The sequence below is a fragment of the Plectropomus leopardus genome, chromosome 20, assembly GCF_008729295.1.
Source record: "Plectropomus leopardus isolate mb chromosome 20, YSFRI_Pleo_2.0, whole genome shotgun sequence".
NCBI classification, from domain to species: Eukaryota; Metazoa; Chordata; class Actinopteri; order Perciformes; family Serranidae; genus Plectropomus; species Plectropomus leopardus.
In genome coordinates, this window is record NC_056482.1 from 27,112,598 (window position 1) to 27,127,019 (window position 14,422).

At 40.1% G+C, this 14,422-nt stretch overlaps 1 protein-coding gene across 1 annotated transcript in view; it reads left to right on the forward strand.

Annotated features, from left to right (window-relative positions):
• LOC121959754 (membrane-associated phosphatidylinositol transfer protein 2-like) overlaps positions 1–14,422 on the forward strand; it is a 32,609-nt gene that overhangs the window by 14,547 nt on the left and 3,640 nt on the right. The window contains exons 5-20 of the mRNA XM_042509231.1: positions 188–526; positions 1,446–1,541; positions 3,195–3,299; positions 4,038–4,102; positions 5,341–5,431; positions 5,879–6,032; positions 6,128–6,317; positions 6,417–6,536; positions 7,317–7,528; positions 8,330–8,505; positions 9,690–9,860; positions 10,606–10,737; positions 12,064–12,225; positions 12,320–12,574; positions 13,539–13,687; positions 13,868–13,984. Coding sequence (XP_042365165.1) covers positions 188–526; positions 1,446–1,541; positions 3,195–3,299; positions 4,038–4,102; positions 5,341–5,431; positions 5,879–6,032; positions 6,128–6,317; positions 6,417–6,536; positions 7,317–7,528; positions 8,330–8,505; positions 9,690–9,860; positions 10,606–10,737; positions 12,064–12,225; positions 12,320–12,574; positions 13,539–13,687; positions 13,868–13,984 — 2,534 coding nt within the window. The remainder of the gene's footprint in view (positions 1–187; positions 527–1,445; positions 1,542–3,194; positions 3,300–4,037; positions 4,103–5,340; positions 5,432–5,878; positions 6,033–6,127; positions 6,318–6,416; positions 6,537–7,316; positions 7,529–8,329; positions 8,506–9,689; positions 9,861–10,605; positions 10,738–12,063; positions 12,226–12,319; positions 12,575–13,538; positions 13,688–13,867; positions 13,985–14,422) is intronic.

Sequence of the window (14,422 nt, forward strand, 5' to 3'; positions counted from 1 at the left end):
CCTCCTCGTGTCTGAAACCAAACCCACACCTCAGCCGAGGACCTTTAACTGACATTCTCAACTGTGAATCTCTGACAGTGCGTTCTGTATTTTCCGGCCGCACTAATCCATTTAGTTGTTTTGTGTCAGCGAAATACGATTTGTTCTTCACTAAAATGCCCATGAATCTTTGTTTCTGTCCCTGCAGGTCTGCGTAAAGTGATGGTTCGGGCTCACCGGCAGGCGTGGTGCTGGCAGGACGAGTGGTACGGCCTGACCATCGAGGACATCAGGCAGCTGGAGCTGGAGACTCAGCTGGCTCTGGCTAAGAAGATGGCCCAGTACAGCCTGAACGAAGAGGGGGGGGCAGAGACCAACGGCTCCTCCGTCAGCCAGGACCAGGAGCAGGAAGCGGAGGCCGTGGGAGCAGCTGCAGAGGCCGACGGAGGAGGAGGGAAGCTGGGAGATTCACTGGAGACACGAGGGGAGCTCACCAAGCAGTGGTCAACATCCTCGAGATCCTCCAACAGGTCGTCCAAGAGAGGCGGTGAGGACGACACGCTGCGATTTACCTCGTTTTATTGTCCTTCATCCAGAACTAACATGTTTACTTTTCTTCAAAAACACGAGGAAAGGCAATGAACAAATCATAAAAAAAGTTAAAAAGTGACAAGAAAATAGCCTGAAAATTTATGTTTTAAAAAGGAAAGAGAAATTAGAAAATAACCAAAAGTAAATATTAGAATTATATACTCTAATTATGTTACAGGAGATATATCTGTTTTAATTTTAGTATTTTTTCCAGTATTAGTTCACTAATTCTCAGGTAATCTTTTTTATAATTTGTTACTAATTTTGATTATTTCTTGTAAAGTTTCCCATCGCCTTCCTCTCATGTTTTTGAAAGAAATTAAGTCAACTTACTTGGGTTTCAAAGGGTTAAGTGTATGCCATTTTTAGAGTATTTTCAGACTTCACCTTGCTGCCAGAAACTTGTCTACGCCCTACGAGGAGGCAAGATGCAATTTATGTTGCAAAATAATGTCTTACATCAGGAAACTTGTTTTCCCAGTAATATAAAATGGACAGTAAAGATGGAATTACAATTTTTTTAACATCCCATCATGAGCGCTAATCATTTTATAATACATAATTAAAACTAATGATGCCAAGATTTTTTAAAGAAAACATTTACAATAAATTAACAGTCACTCGTTAAGCAATAAAAGCGAAACCATTTCTGTAAAAACATATTGACCAACATTTGCACCAAATAATAGAAAAGTATCAATAGTGGTATCAATAAAGAACCTGATCATCAAGGAATTTTGATATTAGTGTCATTATCAATAAAAATTAAGGATCCCTAACGCTGACTATGGAGAAGCACCTCATACAAGCCCACCTCAGAAGTGACGAACTGTCCCTTTAACATCACGTCCTCTTTGTCTGTTGCGTGTCCACAGGGAGCCCGTCTCATCAGAGCATTTCAGAGTGGAGGATGCAGAGCATCGCGCGAGACTCAGAGGACAGTACGGACGACGAGTTCTTCGATGCTCACGGTAAAATCATCGCTTCCTGCACGATACGTTTCATACTTACAACACGGGCTGCAAAGGGTCGGAAATTTCTAAATTTTCTAATGGAAGTTAAGCACTGGAATTTTTTCACAATCTCAATATAAAATAAAATTATACATGGTTATTTGGGGAAAATGTTCACATTTATAAAGCAATATTAGGTTTGTTGAATGTGTTTGTGAAAAGTATGTCCAGGGTAAATTTCTGTCAATTTTCTAAGTGGAGTTATGATCAAGAATTTGGGGAAAATGAAAAATGAAATCCGATACAGAGAAAGTCTGTGTAGATGTTAAGGAGACCTGAGAAGAACGTTATTATTTTGAGAAAAATACTATATTTTTGAGGCGCTTCAGAGGGATTTTTTTATTCTCGTTGCTCAATGAAGTTCAATGCAAAGTAAAATAATTAATTAAACCATTAAAAATCAAAGTAGAGTTGGCTTGATTTCTTTCAAAAACATAGAAGGAAGGCGATGAACAGCAAAGGAAGAAATGACCCCAAAATTAGCAAGAAAAAAGTACAACGAAATTTCATGAAAATTAGTTTTAAAAAAATCCTTAATAAACAAAATAAATAAAGAAATAACCTTTGAAAAATTGCCTACAAATTCTAATAATTCTATAACATTATTTTAAATATGTAATTATGATGATTATAAATATATTTTTCCCAAGCTTTTCAATTTGCAGTTTGTGGAACATTTTTTTCCATGTTGCTTATTGTCTTTTTTCCATGTTTTTCAAAGAAATCACACCAATTTGCTCAGGATTCAAAGGTTTAAATGCTTGTGTGAGACATTTTAAAAGCAGCAAAAGTGATGTTGTTCCAGGTTTTAAAGGGTTAAGCAATACATACATTCAGTGCCATACTTAAGTAAAAGTAATACATACTTGCAGTACATTGTAGTTAAAGTATCAAAAGTAAATGAGCTCGTTTTGCAGTAAAATGCCCCCTGTGACTGCCACAATGTTAATTAGCATTTAAGTCATCAAATGATTGTATTTTCTTTCTTAATTTCCATGAGAAGGTTTTACAAATTTGTCTGCTTATGATCTAATAAAGGTTTGTTTGTCATCATGGTGAATACTGACAAACAACCCCGACATACCTGTTTTATTCCAGATAATCCCATGGAAAGTTTTCCACCTTGAACATCTGTGGGATTGTTTATTCCTCCTTACAGCACGTTATAAACACAGCTATAAATTATATTTCAGTGGTGCCTCCTGCCTCGTTCTGGTTTTACAGCTGACAAACATGATCCTGATTTTGACTGATTTACTTGTATCATTTCCCCAGAGTGGCTTCTTGTTTAGTGTCATTAGTTCAGGTGAATTTCTTTTAAATTAATGCCTCAAGATTTTCTAATAAAAATATCAGACCATCAGATTTATAGAGGATATATTATGGGCTATTTTATATTGACTAAATGAGCAGTAAATTGGTTTTGTCCTTCAAAAAAGCTGCTAGAAACATGTTTATTTAATTTTATCTATAAAGCAAATTTAAAAATAACTCATGCAAAGACATTAAAACAACCTTCAAGGGGGTTTAAATTGAGTCTTGTCAGATTGTTCGGACCTGATTTAAGTGCATCAGATTATTTATATCGAAGGTTTTCTGTGTTTCTTGCAGAGGACTTTTCTGACAACGAGGAGATGTTTGCCAAGGAGATCACCAAGTGGAGCTCCAACGATCTGATGGACAAGATAGAGACGATAGAGGTGGATGAAGCACAAGGTCGGTGACTCTCACTCAGTTACATTTATAGATATTTTAACTTTAAATTATAAAAGGGATAACTGGGGAATTTTTCAATGTGGACTCTATCTCGTGTTTTTGTTTCTGTTTAATACTAATAATAGTAATAATAGCTACGACTCATATTGCATTTTTTTAAGTACTCTAAGACGCTTTACATGAGATGCAAAAAGAAAATAAATACAAATACAAAATAAAGAATAAGAAATTGACGGTGATCGATTTGAAAATTTGTTTGAAAATGAGTGTTTTTTTAGTATTATTGTTATTTTTCACTGGACCAATTAAAAAAAAATATTGTCTCCATGTGTCATTTAAACCGTATTTACGCGGGACTAGTATTTTTTGGGGCCCTGCGGTAATTTGTAATATTTGCGGAGGACTTCTATGATTTTAAATCCCATGCAAATGAGCTATGTCTGTAATTTGTAAAGTAAAAATTCCAGGGTTAATTCCCTACAATATTTTGGCAAACTCAGAGGTCATGGGATGAAATTAGTCCCGTGTGAATTACGTAATTAAATAGTACAAAATATTAATTTTGACTACAACACCAGGTAATACTAGTCCCTTGTAAAAGGGCTTTAGACACAAAAAATGCTGAAGTTTCCCTTTAAGGTCACATTATATCCTGTGCTTAAAAAGGAGAACGCAGGTCTGATTTTTATGAGTCGTCTTTTATCAATAAGTGTCTGACTGAATTTTTTATTTTCACAGAAACTTTGTACCAGGAGTCGGGCGGCGAGTACGCTGTGATGAGTAACGAGGAGCGGCACGAGGAGGTACAGTTTCTCCTCTTTTCTCTCGTTTCATTCATGCCTCTCCCTCTCTCTCTCACACTGACACTCTTCATTAAATAGCTTTTAGATAACACTCCCCCTCCTAAATTAGCTTTCAGTCACCCTGACAGTGTAGTGAAATTAGGATCCACTCTGCTGCAGCCATCAGCCGAGTTTAATTTCATCAGAGGTAAAAGATTAAGCACCCACAGCGGCGACTCTGCACCTGTCGCTGCACTTACACCTTTAAAATACGGCCCTGAGGCGCCCACGGGTTTTTTGTTTGTATAAATGCTGTGTGTTCTTTGTGTCCAGCGCCGTGTCTCAAAAAGGAAGAGACATCCGTGCATCCGAAAACTAAATGTAAGTGTCAGTCCCGTAGAGGCTGTGTTGTAGACAGGGTTGGAAATTAGCACCGGTTTCTGCTAAATCACCAGCCACAAAAACAATGGTTATCTTCTGAGAGGCTGGCAGATTTTGAGGTCCACAGCCACAGTGGACACAAAGGTTAATGTCCAACCCTGGTTTTAGAAGTCTTTGTGGATTTAGACATTTAGGGATACACCGTAGAGCACGTTATAGGAAAAATCAAAACATTAGAATAGATTCAATTTAGTGAAGAATAAAGTGTTGATCTCTCTTTTTCTTGGCTAGTAGTAGTTTGCAGTAACATGTACAAATAATAATAATTAAGTTTATTTATATAGCACTTATCAAAAACACTGTTACAAAGTGCTTTTCTTAAAAACACAAAAATTACACTCAGAAAAAACACAAGCACATTAGAGCACATTATAGGTAAAACATTAGAATAAATTAAATTTAGTGTAGTATGTAGTATTGATCTCACTTTTTCTTTGATCCGAGTAGCTGGCAGTGAAATATAATTTATTTGAAAAAAAAAAAAAATAGATCATAATAATAATAATAATAATGAAGTTTACTTATATAGCACTTATCAAAACCATTGTTGCTATGTGCTTTACACTTAAAAACACAAAAATCACAAACAGGAAAAAATTTAAAGCACAACATAAAATAAAAACATATGAAAACAACACAAAACTTTTCAAAAGAAAAAAAATACGTACATGTAATGCATATATTTTTTTCTCAGCAATAGTATTTTTCCTCTTCTTTTTTCTCTTCTCTCCTCTTCCTGTTTCCCTGTAACCTGCTCGCTCCTTCATCCCTATTAACCCTGTTTCCTTCCTGTCCACCTCCTGTCCTCTCTCATGCAGGACTGTTCGTCTCAGCAGTGTCTCCAGCCGTCCAAAACTCACGTCCTCGTCCTGGTCCTACATGGAGGAAACATTCTGGACACTGGCTCTGGTACAACAGCAACAAAATCCTGCAGCAAAATAGTGATCTTAAAGATGATTCGTCAGTGTTGTGTTTACAGCGTGTTTCCGCTGCACTCAAGTGGCCAAAAAAAATGCAGATATTGCAGATTTAAAATCACAAATGTTTTGATTCAGAGGCGACAGATCTTTTCAGCAGGAAACACATAATTACAGCTCTGAAGTGGAGCAGTAGTTCCCAAGAGTCTGTCCTCCAGATGTCACAAGATAAATCTGAGGATGTGTATGAAGGAAAACAGGATAAGAGAGAAGAAACACAATTTCTGCTGTTTAAATAAATTCATGTTTACCTTTTCTTGACTTTGATTAAGAGTCATAAAATTTTGACTTGCAGCTTGTTAAGAAATCCAAATTGTTTTATAGGATTCAGAAAAGGTTTGGATTCGACCTAAAAATGTTATATTTTGTTTGTGTGCAGGTGAACAGAACAGTAAGCAGGGAGATGTGAACACGCTGAGCGGAGCCTTCGAGACGGTGATGAGGGTCCATTACCCTGCAGCGCTCGGCCGCATCGCCATCCGGATGGTCCCCTGTCCCGCTGTGTGTGTCGACGCGTTCTCACTCGTCTCCAAGTGAGCCAAAACTCTTTAGTATTCAACCGAGTATTTAAACAACCTGCTGTAAAACGGTGAATGTTAAACACACACACGTCCTCTCCGCTCTGCAGTCTCAGCCCCTACAGCTACGATGAGAGCTGCCTGTCCAGCAGCCAGGACCACATCCCTCTGGCTGCTCTGCCTCTTCTGGCGACATCTGCACCACAGTACCAGGACGCCGTGGCAACCGTCATCTTACGAGCCAATCAGGTGTACAGCGACTTCATCAAGTCTCTAGAGGGAGCGTCTTTTAACGGGCAGGTCAGTGTGTAACCTGGAGGTTGGTGTTTTCTCCTCAGTGGTTTGATGACTCATGTGCGGATGATTCATGTGTGTTCGTGTGTCTGCGCTCTGATGCAGGTGTGTGTTATTGGAGACTGTGTTGGAGGCATCCTGGGGTTTGATGCTCTGTGCAGCAGCTCGGTGACGGTGTCGGAGAGCCAAAACAGCAGCAGACGAGGCAGCGCCATCAGTGTACAGGTAACGGTCTCTCTGACGTCAAACGAGACTGAGAGGCTGCAGCAGTGACACTCAACTTATGGCCCGCTGGCCAAATCTGGGCCCTGATAGAGCCATTCCCAACAGATGTCCTAGCTGAGCCCCTAATGTCCTAAAATCCTAGAAATGTAAATAAATCCTAGAAAAACCCTGAAATCCTAAAAACGTCCTGAAATCCTAGAAACACCCTAAAATCCTAGAAACGTCAGTAAATCCCAAAAATGCCGTAAAATCCTAGAAATCTAAATAAATCCTAGGAAAACCCTAAAATCCTATAAATGTCCATTAATCTCAGAAACAACCTTAAATCCTAGAAATGTCCTAAAATCCCAGAAATTCCCTGATACCCTGGAAACATCTTAAAATCCTGCAAGTGTCCAAAAATCCAAGAAATGTCCTAAAATCCCAGAAACACTTTTAAGTCCCTAAACATCCTAGAAATGTGCTAAAATCCTAGAAATGTGCTAAAATCCTGTAACTATGCTAATATCCAAGAAACATCCTGAAGTCTTAGAAATGTCCTATAATCCTAGAAATGTCCTGTAATCCTAGAAATGTCCTAAAATCCTAGAAACATGTATGGGGTCCTGCGACTGGCCCCCGGTCTCCTGGCATTTTGGAAAAATGGCCTCAGGCGAAGCCAGTTGAGCGTCTCTGGGCTGCAGTGGCGCTCTAACAGCTCTGTGAAGCCGCGCATGAAAAATGTAAACTGTAGAAACCTTTTAAACACTCGTTTGTCTTTTTGTTTCCTCCGTCTCTCAGGACACAGACCTTCTCTCTCCAGGTATCGTCATAAACAGCGTCTCTCCGTCCTCGCCGTCCCTCGAAGGAAGCCGCCACCTCAGCCGCAGCAACATCGACATCCCTCGCTGCTCGGGGCCCGACGACCCCAAGAGACAACTTCCACGCAAACGCAGCGACTCGTCCACGTACGAGCTGGACACCATCAAACACCACCAGGCCTTTTTGTCCAGGTGAGACACGGAAATGGACACAAACGTCACAGACTCTGCCTCAGATCTCAGCATTTCTTAGTTTTTGTAAACAAAAAATTAGGACATTTTATTCTAGTTTACGTTATGAATTTTTAATTTTACTGGTTACTCGATTAAATATTTCGTTACTTATATATTTTATTATTCATTATTATTTCATTTCATTTGTCTTTTCGTAATTCTTTTATATTATTAATTAATTTATTAATTAGCAAAAAATTATTTATTAGCAAATTTGATTGAGTTCTTTTAAAAACGTGAAAAAGACTTTGAGCAACTTAACAAGAAATTACCCAAAAACTAAAAATCATCTAAAATTAAGGGGGAAAAACAATATAATTTACCTGAGATAACCTGAAAATAGTGCTTAAAAATAATAATAATTCTGTAAAATAATTTAAAATATAATTCACATAATTCTGATCATTACAAATATTATTTCTTGGACATATTTACCTAGCTTTTTCAAAAAATTATTTTTCCAAATGTACTAATTTCTTTCAATTTGCAGCAGTTCTTAGTGTTACTTGTTGCCTTTTTCCCATGTTTTCAGAAGAAAGCAAAGCAAGTTGCTCAAATTACAAGAGCAAGAAAACTGATATCGATCCGGGTTTCAAGGGGTTAATCGTTCATGAAAAATGTGACAAATTTCATTGTCATTTTCGTTGTCAAAGGTTACTTTTTATTTCATTTTAGCCTCATTTTAGTCATGAAAAGTACAATTTTCGTGAATATTTTTTGTCTTATTTTTCATTAATATCGTTGTCTGAATGTTCCCAGTCTCCACTCCAGCGTGCTCCACGGGGAGCCCGGCTCACGGCGCTCCAGCAGCAGCACGATGCTGGAAGGAGGCTCTTTGGGAAAGTTTGACTTCGAGGTGACGGACTTCTTCATGTTCGGCTCTCCTCTGGGGCTGGTGCTCGCTCTGAGGAAGACCGTGGTGCCCTCGTTAGACGGTGAGGGAAATGTCTTTCATCAAGCGCATGCTTGTTTAAAAACAAAACAGTCTCTTGTAATAATTTTCATTTTTCCAGATGAAAGCGGGACGTGGTTATTTGTTGCCTCTGATGTTTTTCCTCTGTGAGATTCTCGTCTCCAGCAGCTGGGAGGCAGGTGTCGGGGTCAGAGGTCACATTTCTGATCTCAAAGGCCAAAAAACTTTTTGGCGGCGAATCTGAGTGTGTGTGTCCGCTGGGGGGTTTAAAGGTTACTGATTCACAGCTGTTGGGTTAACATCCGGACTCATAAACTTAATGTGATCACAGTCATGTTTCTCTTTTCATTTCTCAGCATGTTTTGGTTTATTGAGGCTTATTTTGGTCCATAAATCATCACGCAGCTTTTACAAACAATAGAAAGCTTATAACTCCCAACGAAACAAGCAAAACACGACAGCACAAAAGATTTTTAAACGTGTGGCTGTGGCAGCTTCTTTTTAAGTTGTGATAGTAAAGTGGTTTATAGCTGGAGGTTTTTATTTTTTTAGGGCCATGCTGCGTTTTTCACCGCCTGGAAAATACCCAGATGAGTAAGGTTGCATCTGCAGTTGCTTTGCGACCATAACCAGCACTGTATTTTTTATTTATTTTTTATTATTTTTTTTTTTAGGGATTTTCTCTTTATTTGATGGGACGGATATAGTCGAGTGAAGGGAAAACATGCACTTTTTAAAAGTATCTTAGTTATAATTTATATTCTACATTATGTTCTTGAGTGTTGCAGTACATTGCCTTATTTATATTTCTCTTAATATGTTTACTGCATGTATTTATGGATGCAGCAAAAATCCAAAGCAAATTCCTTGTGTGTGAAAACCTACCTGGCAATAAATCCTTTTCTTTTTTCATACTTTATTTATTGAGGCAAGAGTCAAAAAATGATCCACACACTGTGTTAAAAGCTCCCCGTATATCTGAATCGACTCTTAAACATCTCGATCTAACACTGTTACATCGAAACATTGCGCAGTTAAAATGTACTGCTAAAGTAGGTATCCAAACCGGTGAAACAGACTTGAAACTTTCAATCAGAAATTAAAAAACAATCAAACCGCGGTTTATGTGTCTCTTGATGACTTCTTCCGTGTATTATCTCAAAGTCTTTTTTATTAAATCTCTTTTTAACTCTTATATTTTTGCAGTGTCGGCTCTGCGTCCAGCCTGTCAGCAGGTTTACAACCTGTTTCATCCGGCCGACCCATCGGCCTCCCGCCTGGAGCCGCTCCTGGACAAACGCTTCCACCTGCTGCCTCCCTTCAGTGTCCCTCGTTACCAGCGCTTTCCTCTGGGGGACGGACACTCGGCTCTACTGGGTGAGTCCACAGAAAGACCCTGTTTGTGCGTGGTGTTAACGTGTGTCCTGGGAGACCGAATCACAAACACGTGTGAACAGCTGCTATGATCTGATCACTCAGATGACTTACAGCTGGGGACAGATGTGGGACAGATCTGACCACATGTCTTCTGTAGTGTGAACACTTCTGGCTCCTGATGCATCACAGACAAGGATTACGTCATTAATGCAGGACATGGTGGTTTCAAACACAGCGCAGCGACCCTCCATAATTTGTCCATTTTACAACAAGTTGGACAAAGCGTTGTGTGACGGTCCATCGTTTCGCCCTGTGGACGGAGACTTGTTGAGCGATATCTCCAATTGTAACAACACAGCAGCTAACATAACTAGCGAGCAGTTAGGGGGAGTGTGGACGTAATAACTGTCTTCAGGGCCCTTTGTCCTTTTAGGATAAGTGATGCAGGTAATATGTAATTCTGAACACAGGTGATCAGCGAGAGACGCATGTTAGACACAGGTGCATATAAACGCAGGTTTATACCAGGTGTAGATGCTAGTTTGTTACCAGTTTGATGCTACTTTTTGCACCTTGTTTTTATTATACTTTGCTCTTTAATAATATTTCTATATTTTTCTTGCTTCTGTAACAATGGGAATTTTAATAAAGGATTATCTTATCTCACACTGGTTCAAACAGACATCACCAGACATGTAGATGAGTTTTTGTTTCTCTTCTTCTTCCCTTCCTGTGACTCCTCTAGTTGAGACGGTGCAGAGTAACCCTCAGCTTCTGCTGGAGCCTGCAGGTGCGGCTTCCCACCGCGGCCAGGACAGCAACGTCAATGAGACGTCTATTCCCGTACCCGTGCTGAACTGGCAGACCCACACAGAGAGTGAGTATCGGTTCATCTCTTCATCTCTTTATCCCTCTAGTGTTCTTTGAACGCAATCTCTTACCTCTTTTAAAGAGAAATTCTGGTTTATAACATCCTGAGTCTTACTGAAATTGCTTTTAACCATCATTTCTGTTCTGATATCATTACTAAGAGAAAGGAGTAGGTAGCCTTAGTCTTTCCGAAAGTAACAAACTTCACCGGTGTACGACTTCACCTCTGAAGCTCGCTAATCAGTGCCTGGCAAGACTCTAGGGTGTTCCTGCACACGACTGGCAGGACTCACCAGAGGGCCCAAAATGTGATGCCCTCACCATAGACGGATCTGGCTGGACAGTAGTGTCATAACGTTATGTTGACAGCAGCATGGATAGTTGGATTGACAACATTTGGCGGTGGCCCCGGTCACTGATGAAGGTACTGCATATGGACGGCAACCTTAACATTATTCGAATTTTCATACGACATATAATCAAATGATGAAGAGCCGTAATGTAACGTTAGTAAAGTTACTGTCATACATACCTTTTTACATGGAGACATCTGTGAACATCGCAACGAGGGCAAAAAAACAAAAACGTTGAGATAATTAGTCCTTAGCCAAACTCGTTAGGAAGATAAAACAAAAGCAGATGGACACATTATTACCAAAACTTTAAGTTGTTGTTCAGCCGATTCCGAACGGACACATTTTTTCCGGCGTAATTAGAGATTTTTGACGACACTCCAGGTGCTCTCACGTTCAGTTTTACCTCCAAATAAACTGTTGTCTTGTTTGTAACCCGTCTGACTGCAGGTGTTGAAGCGTCTGTAATGTTTGCAGATCTCAGCAGATATTTTGCTGAATTTCGACTCTGTCACCCGCTCTCGTTAAAAGTTTTACTTATTAGGCTGCTCGTCAGCGACAGAGGAAACAAACAGACTCAGGTGTGTTTTTATGACAGAGGGAGTAATTAATAAGCAGAAATCACAGCTGCAGTTTTCGGATTCAGCACCTGGATGAGGAAGATGTGTGTTTAACGGTGTTAAAACCAACAGAAATAAGATCCAAATCATAGTTTTTTAACTGGAATATTTGTTGTTCATCTCCGCAGTGAAAAATGTGAGTCAAACCCTATTTGGTTGATTTCAAAACTGTTCAAATCATTTTCAGAGCTAAAAATAAACTTCTACCTAACGAGATCCAAATAAAAGAAAGTTTACATGATTTTAGAGGAATTTGTGTGTTCAAAAAAAAAAAGTTAGTTAGGACTAAAACAAAATATCATTCATTGATTCATTCATTTATGCAACATAAAGATCTAACTATGAGTATTATCTCTGCAGCGGATTCTCTTCACTCACATATGTTTGTGGACGGGCAGTACCCGTCGTCCTCGTCACCTGGGGTCCCCCACCTCCGCTGCACCCGCCGGGCCAGCGAGGTCAGCATCGCCAGCCAGGTGTCGGGCTTAGCTGACTCCTACACCGCCTCCAACATCGCCACCAGTGAGTCCTCCTCTCACCTCCAGCGTGTGACCCACGTTTTGGTGACAGTTTACATGTTGACGTTCTCATTTCCTCCCTCCAAACGCCCCCTCAGCGCACAATCGTGACGTCAGCCTCCGTAAACGGCCGAGTCTGCTGTCCCAGCTGGCTCTGCCCTACAGTAGGTTCGCCTCTCGGAGCCCGTCGCTGCGCTCCCGAAAGACGGTCCGTCCGGTGTTTCCCAAAAACAACGGCGTGAAGTCTGAGCAAAGCTCGGACGTTAGCTCCGACCTCACTGATGTCACGTCTGACGTCACAGACATCAGCTCGGAGCCCCCGTCACCCGGGGTGCTGAAGAACATAGAGCAAGGTACCCTGGGAGCTGTAGTGAGAGGAGCGGACGGCTGTATGCTCTGTCCTCGATCCCTGTGCTCTTTTCTTCCTCCTCTGGCGTCTTCCTCTCTCAGATAGTCCTCCTCAGTAGTCCTGTTTCCAAGAAAATGACTCCACTTAAGCTCAGTTTCATGAGAACCATTAGTTTTCTTCTGCAAGAACACAAAAAATAAACCGTGACGAGGTTCTCACAGAGTCTGAGCTGATGTACTCTGTCGAGTGTGCGTTTCATCTTTACGACTCTTTACTGTCTGTTTTTTGTCATAGTTCAGACTTCAGTGCCTCCTAGTGCAACCCTTTAGACCATCTTTTAACCTACTTCAGTCCATGATAACCCAAAACCAGTGATACTCAACTTACGGCCTGCAAACCAAATCTGGACCCCAGTAAGGTGCTCAGGGCCCCCCAACCTTTTTCAAATTCACAATAAAGATAAAGTGATTCACACTGGGAATGATTTTTGTACTTTTAATGCACATAAGGTGCCAGAGTGCATAAAACAGCATCGAAATAGAGCTTGTTAATCAAAAAAAGTGCCAGAAGAGGATCTCCAACTCCCCCGACAAAGGTCCTAGATAAGACACCAATGTCCTGAAATCCTAGAAATGTCCTAAAATCTGAGAACTGTCCTAAGATCCAAGAAATATCCTAAAAGCCGACAAACGTCCTAAAATCTGAGAACTGTCCTAAAATCTGAGAACTGTCCTAAGATCCGAGAAACCTGTATGTTGCTGCTGTGACCGGCCCCTGGCCTCCGCTCATTTTGCAAAAGTGGCCCCTAAGGAAAGCCAGTTGAGTATCGCTGCTCTAATCTGTGCATTTCTAGATGAGCAGAGTGTGGACACACACACACACACACACACACACACACACACACACACACACAGATGAAGACGCTGGATTCCTGAGCTGACTGTGTCTCTGTTTCGTCCCGGCTGCAGTCGCCTCTCGGTGGTGGGGCAGTAAGAGGATGGACTACGCTCTGTACTGCCCTGACGCTCTGACGGCGTTCCCCACGGTGGCGCTGCCTCATCTCTTCCACGCCTCCTACTGGGAGTCCACAGACGTCGTCTCCTTCTTACTCAGACAGGTTCATACTATTACTGTTTCTATTGATAATAATAATTTTATTTCATTTTGTCTTTGAATTGAAAGTGTATTTAATGATGAGGATCCACCGCTTTGGTCTGAGAGCACATCGGTTTAGTTTAGTATGAGACAGCAACAGATTAAACAAGTTCTGTTTTTAAAAATGCATTATCCTCCTCAGGTGATGAGACACGAGAACTTGAGTATTTTGGAGCTGGACGGTAAAGAAGTGTCTGAATTCACTCCGTCCAAACCGCGAGAGAAGTGGCTCCGCAAGAGGACTCATGTTAAAATCAGGGTGAGATTTTGTTTTTAACTGCATTTACTACAGAACGTGTTTTGGATCGAATGGACATGCAGAAATTTTCAACACTGAAATACTGATTTACTCAGTCTGGTTTAATTTTAGATTCTGGTGAGTATATCTTTAAGTAAATGATCTGAGTATTTCTTCTACAGTTGCATACAGTCCCAAAAAAAATTCAGAATTTAAATATTGAACCTTATAAACTTTTTTTTTAAATTTAAATTTTTATTGGAATCAAAATTGTCGCACATCATACAGCACAACATAACTTTTTTCCGTTGTTAACCCCTCAAAATGGGGTTATGTATATGTTGCAAAATCATTCTTACAGGCAACAGCGACAACAATAGTATGTTTTTCTGAAAAGAAGAAATAATCAAACAAAAAAAGAACAAAAAGACATTAAAAATTAAAGAAATTAATAAAATC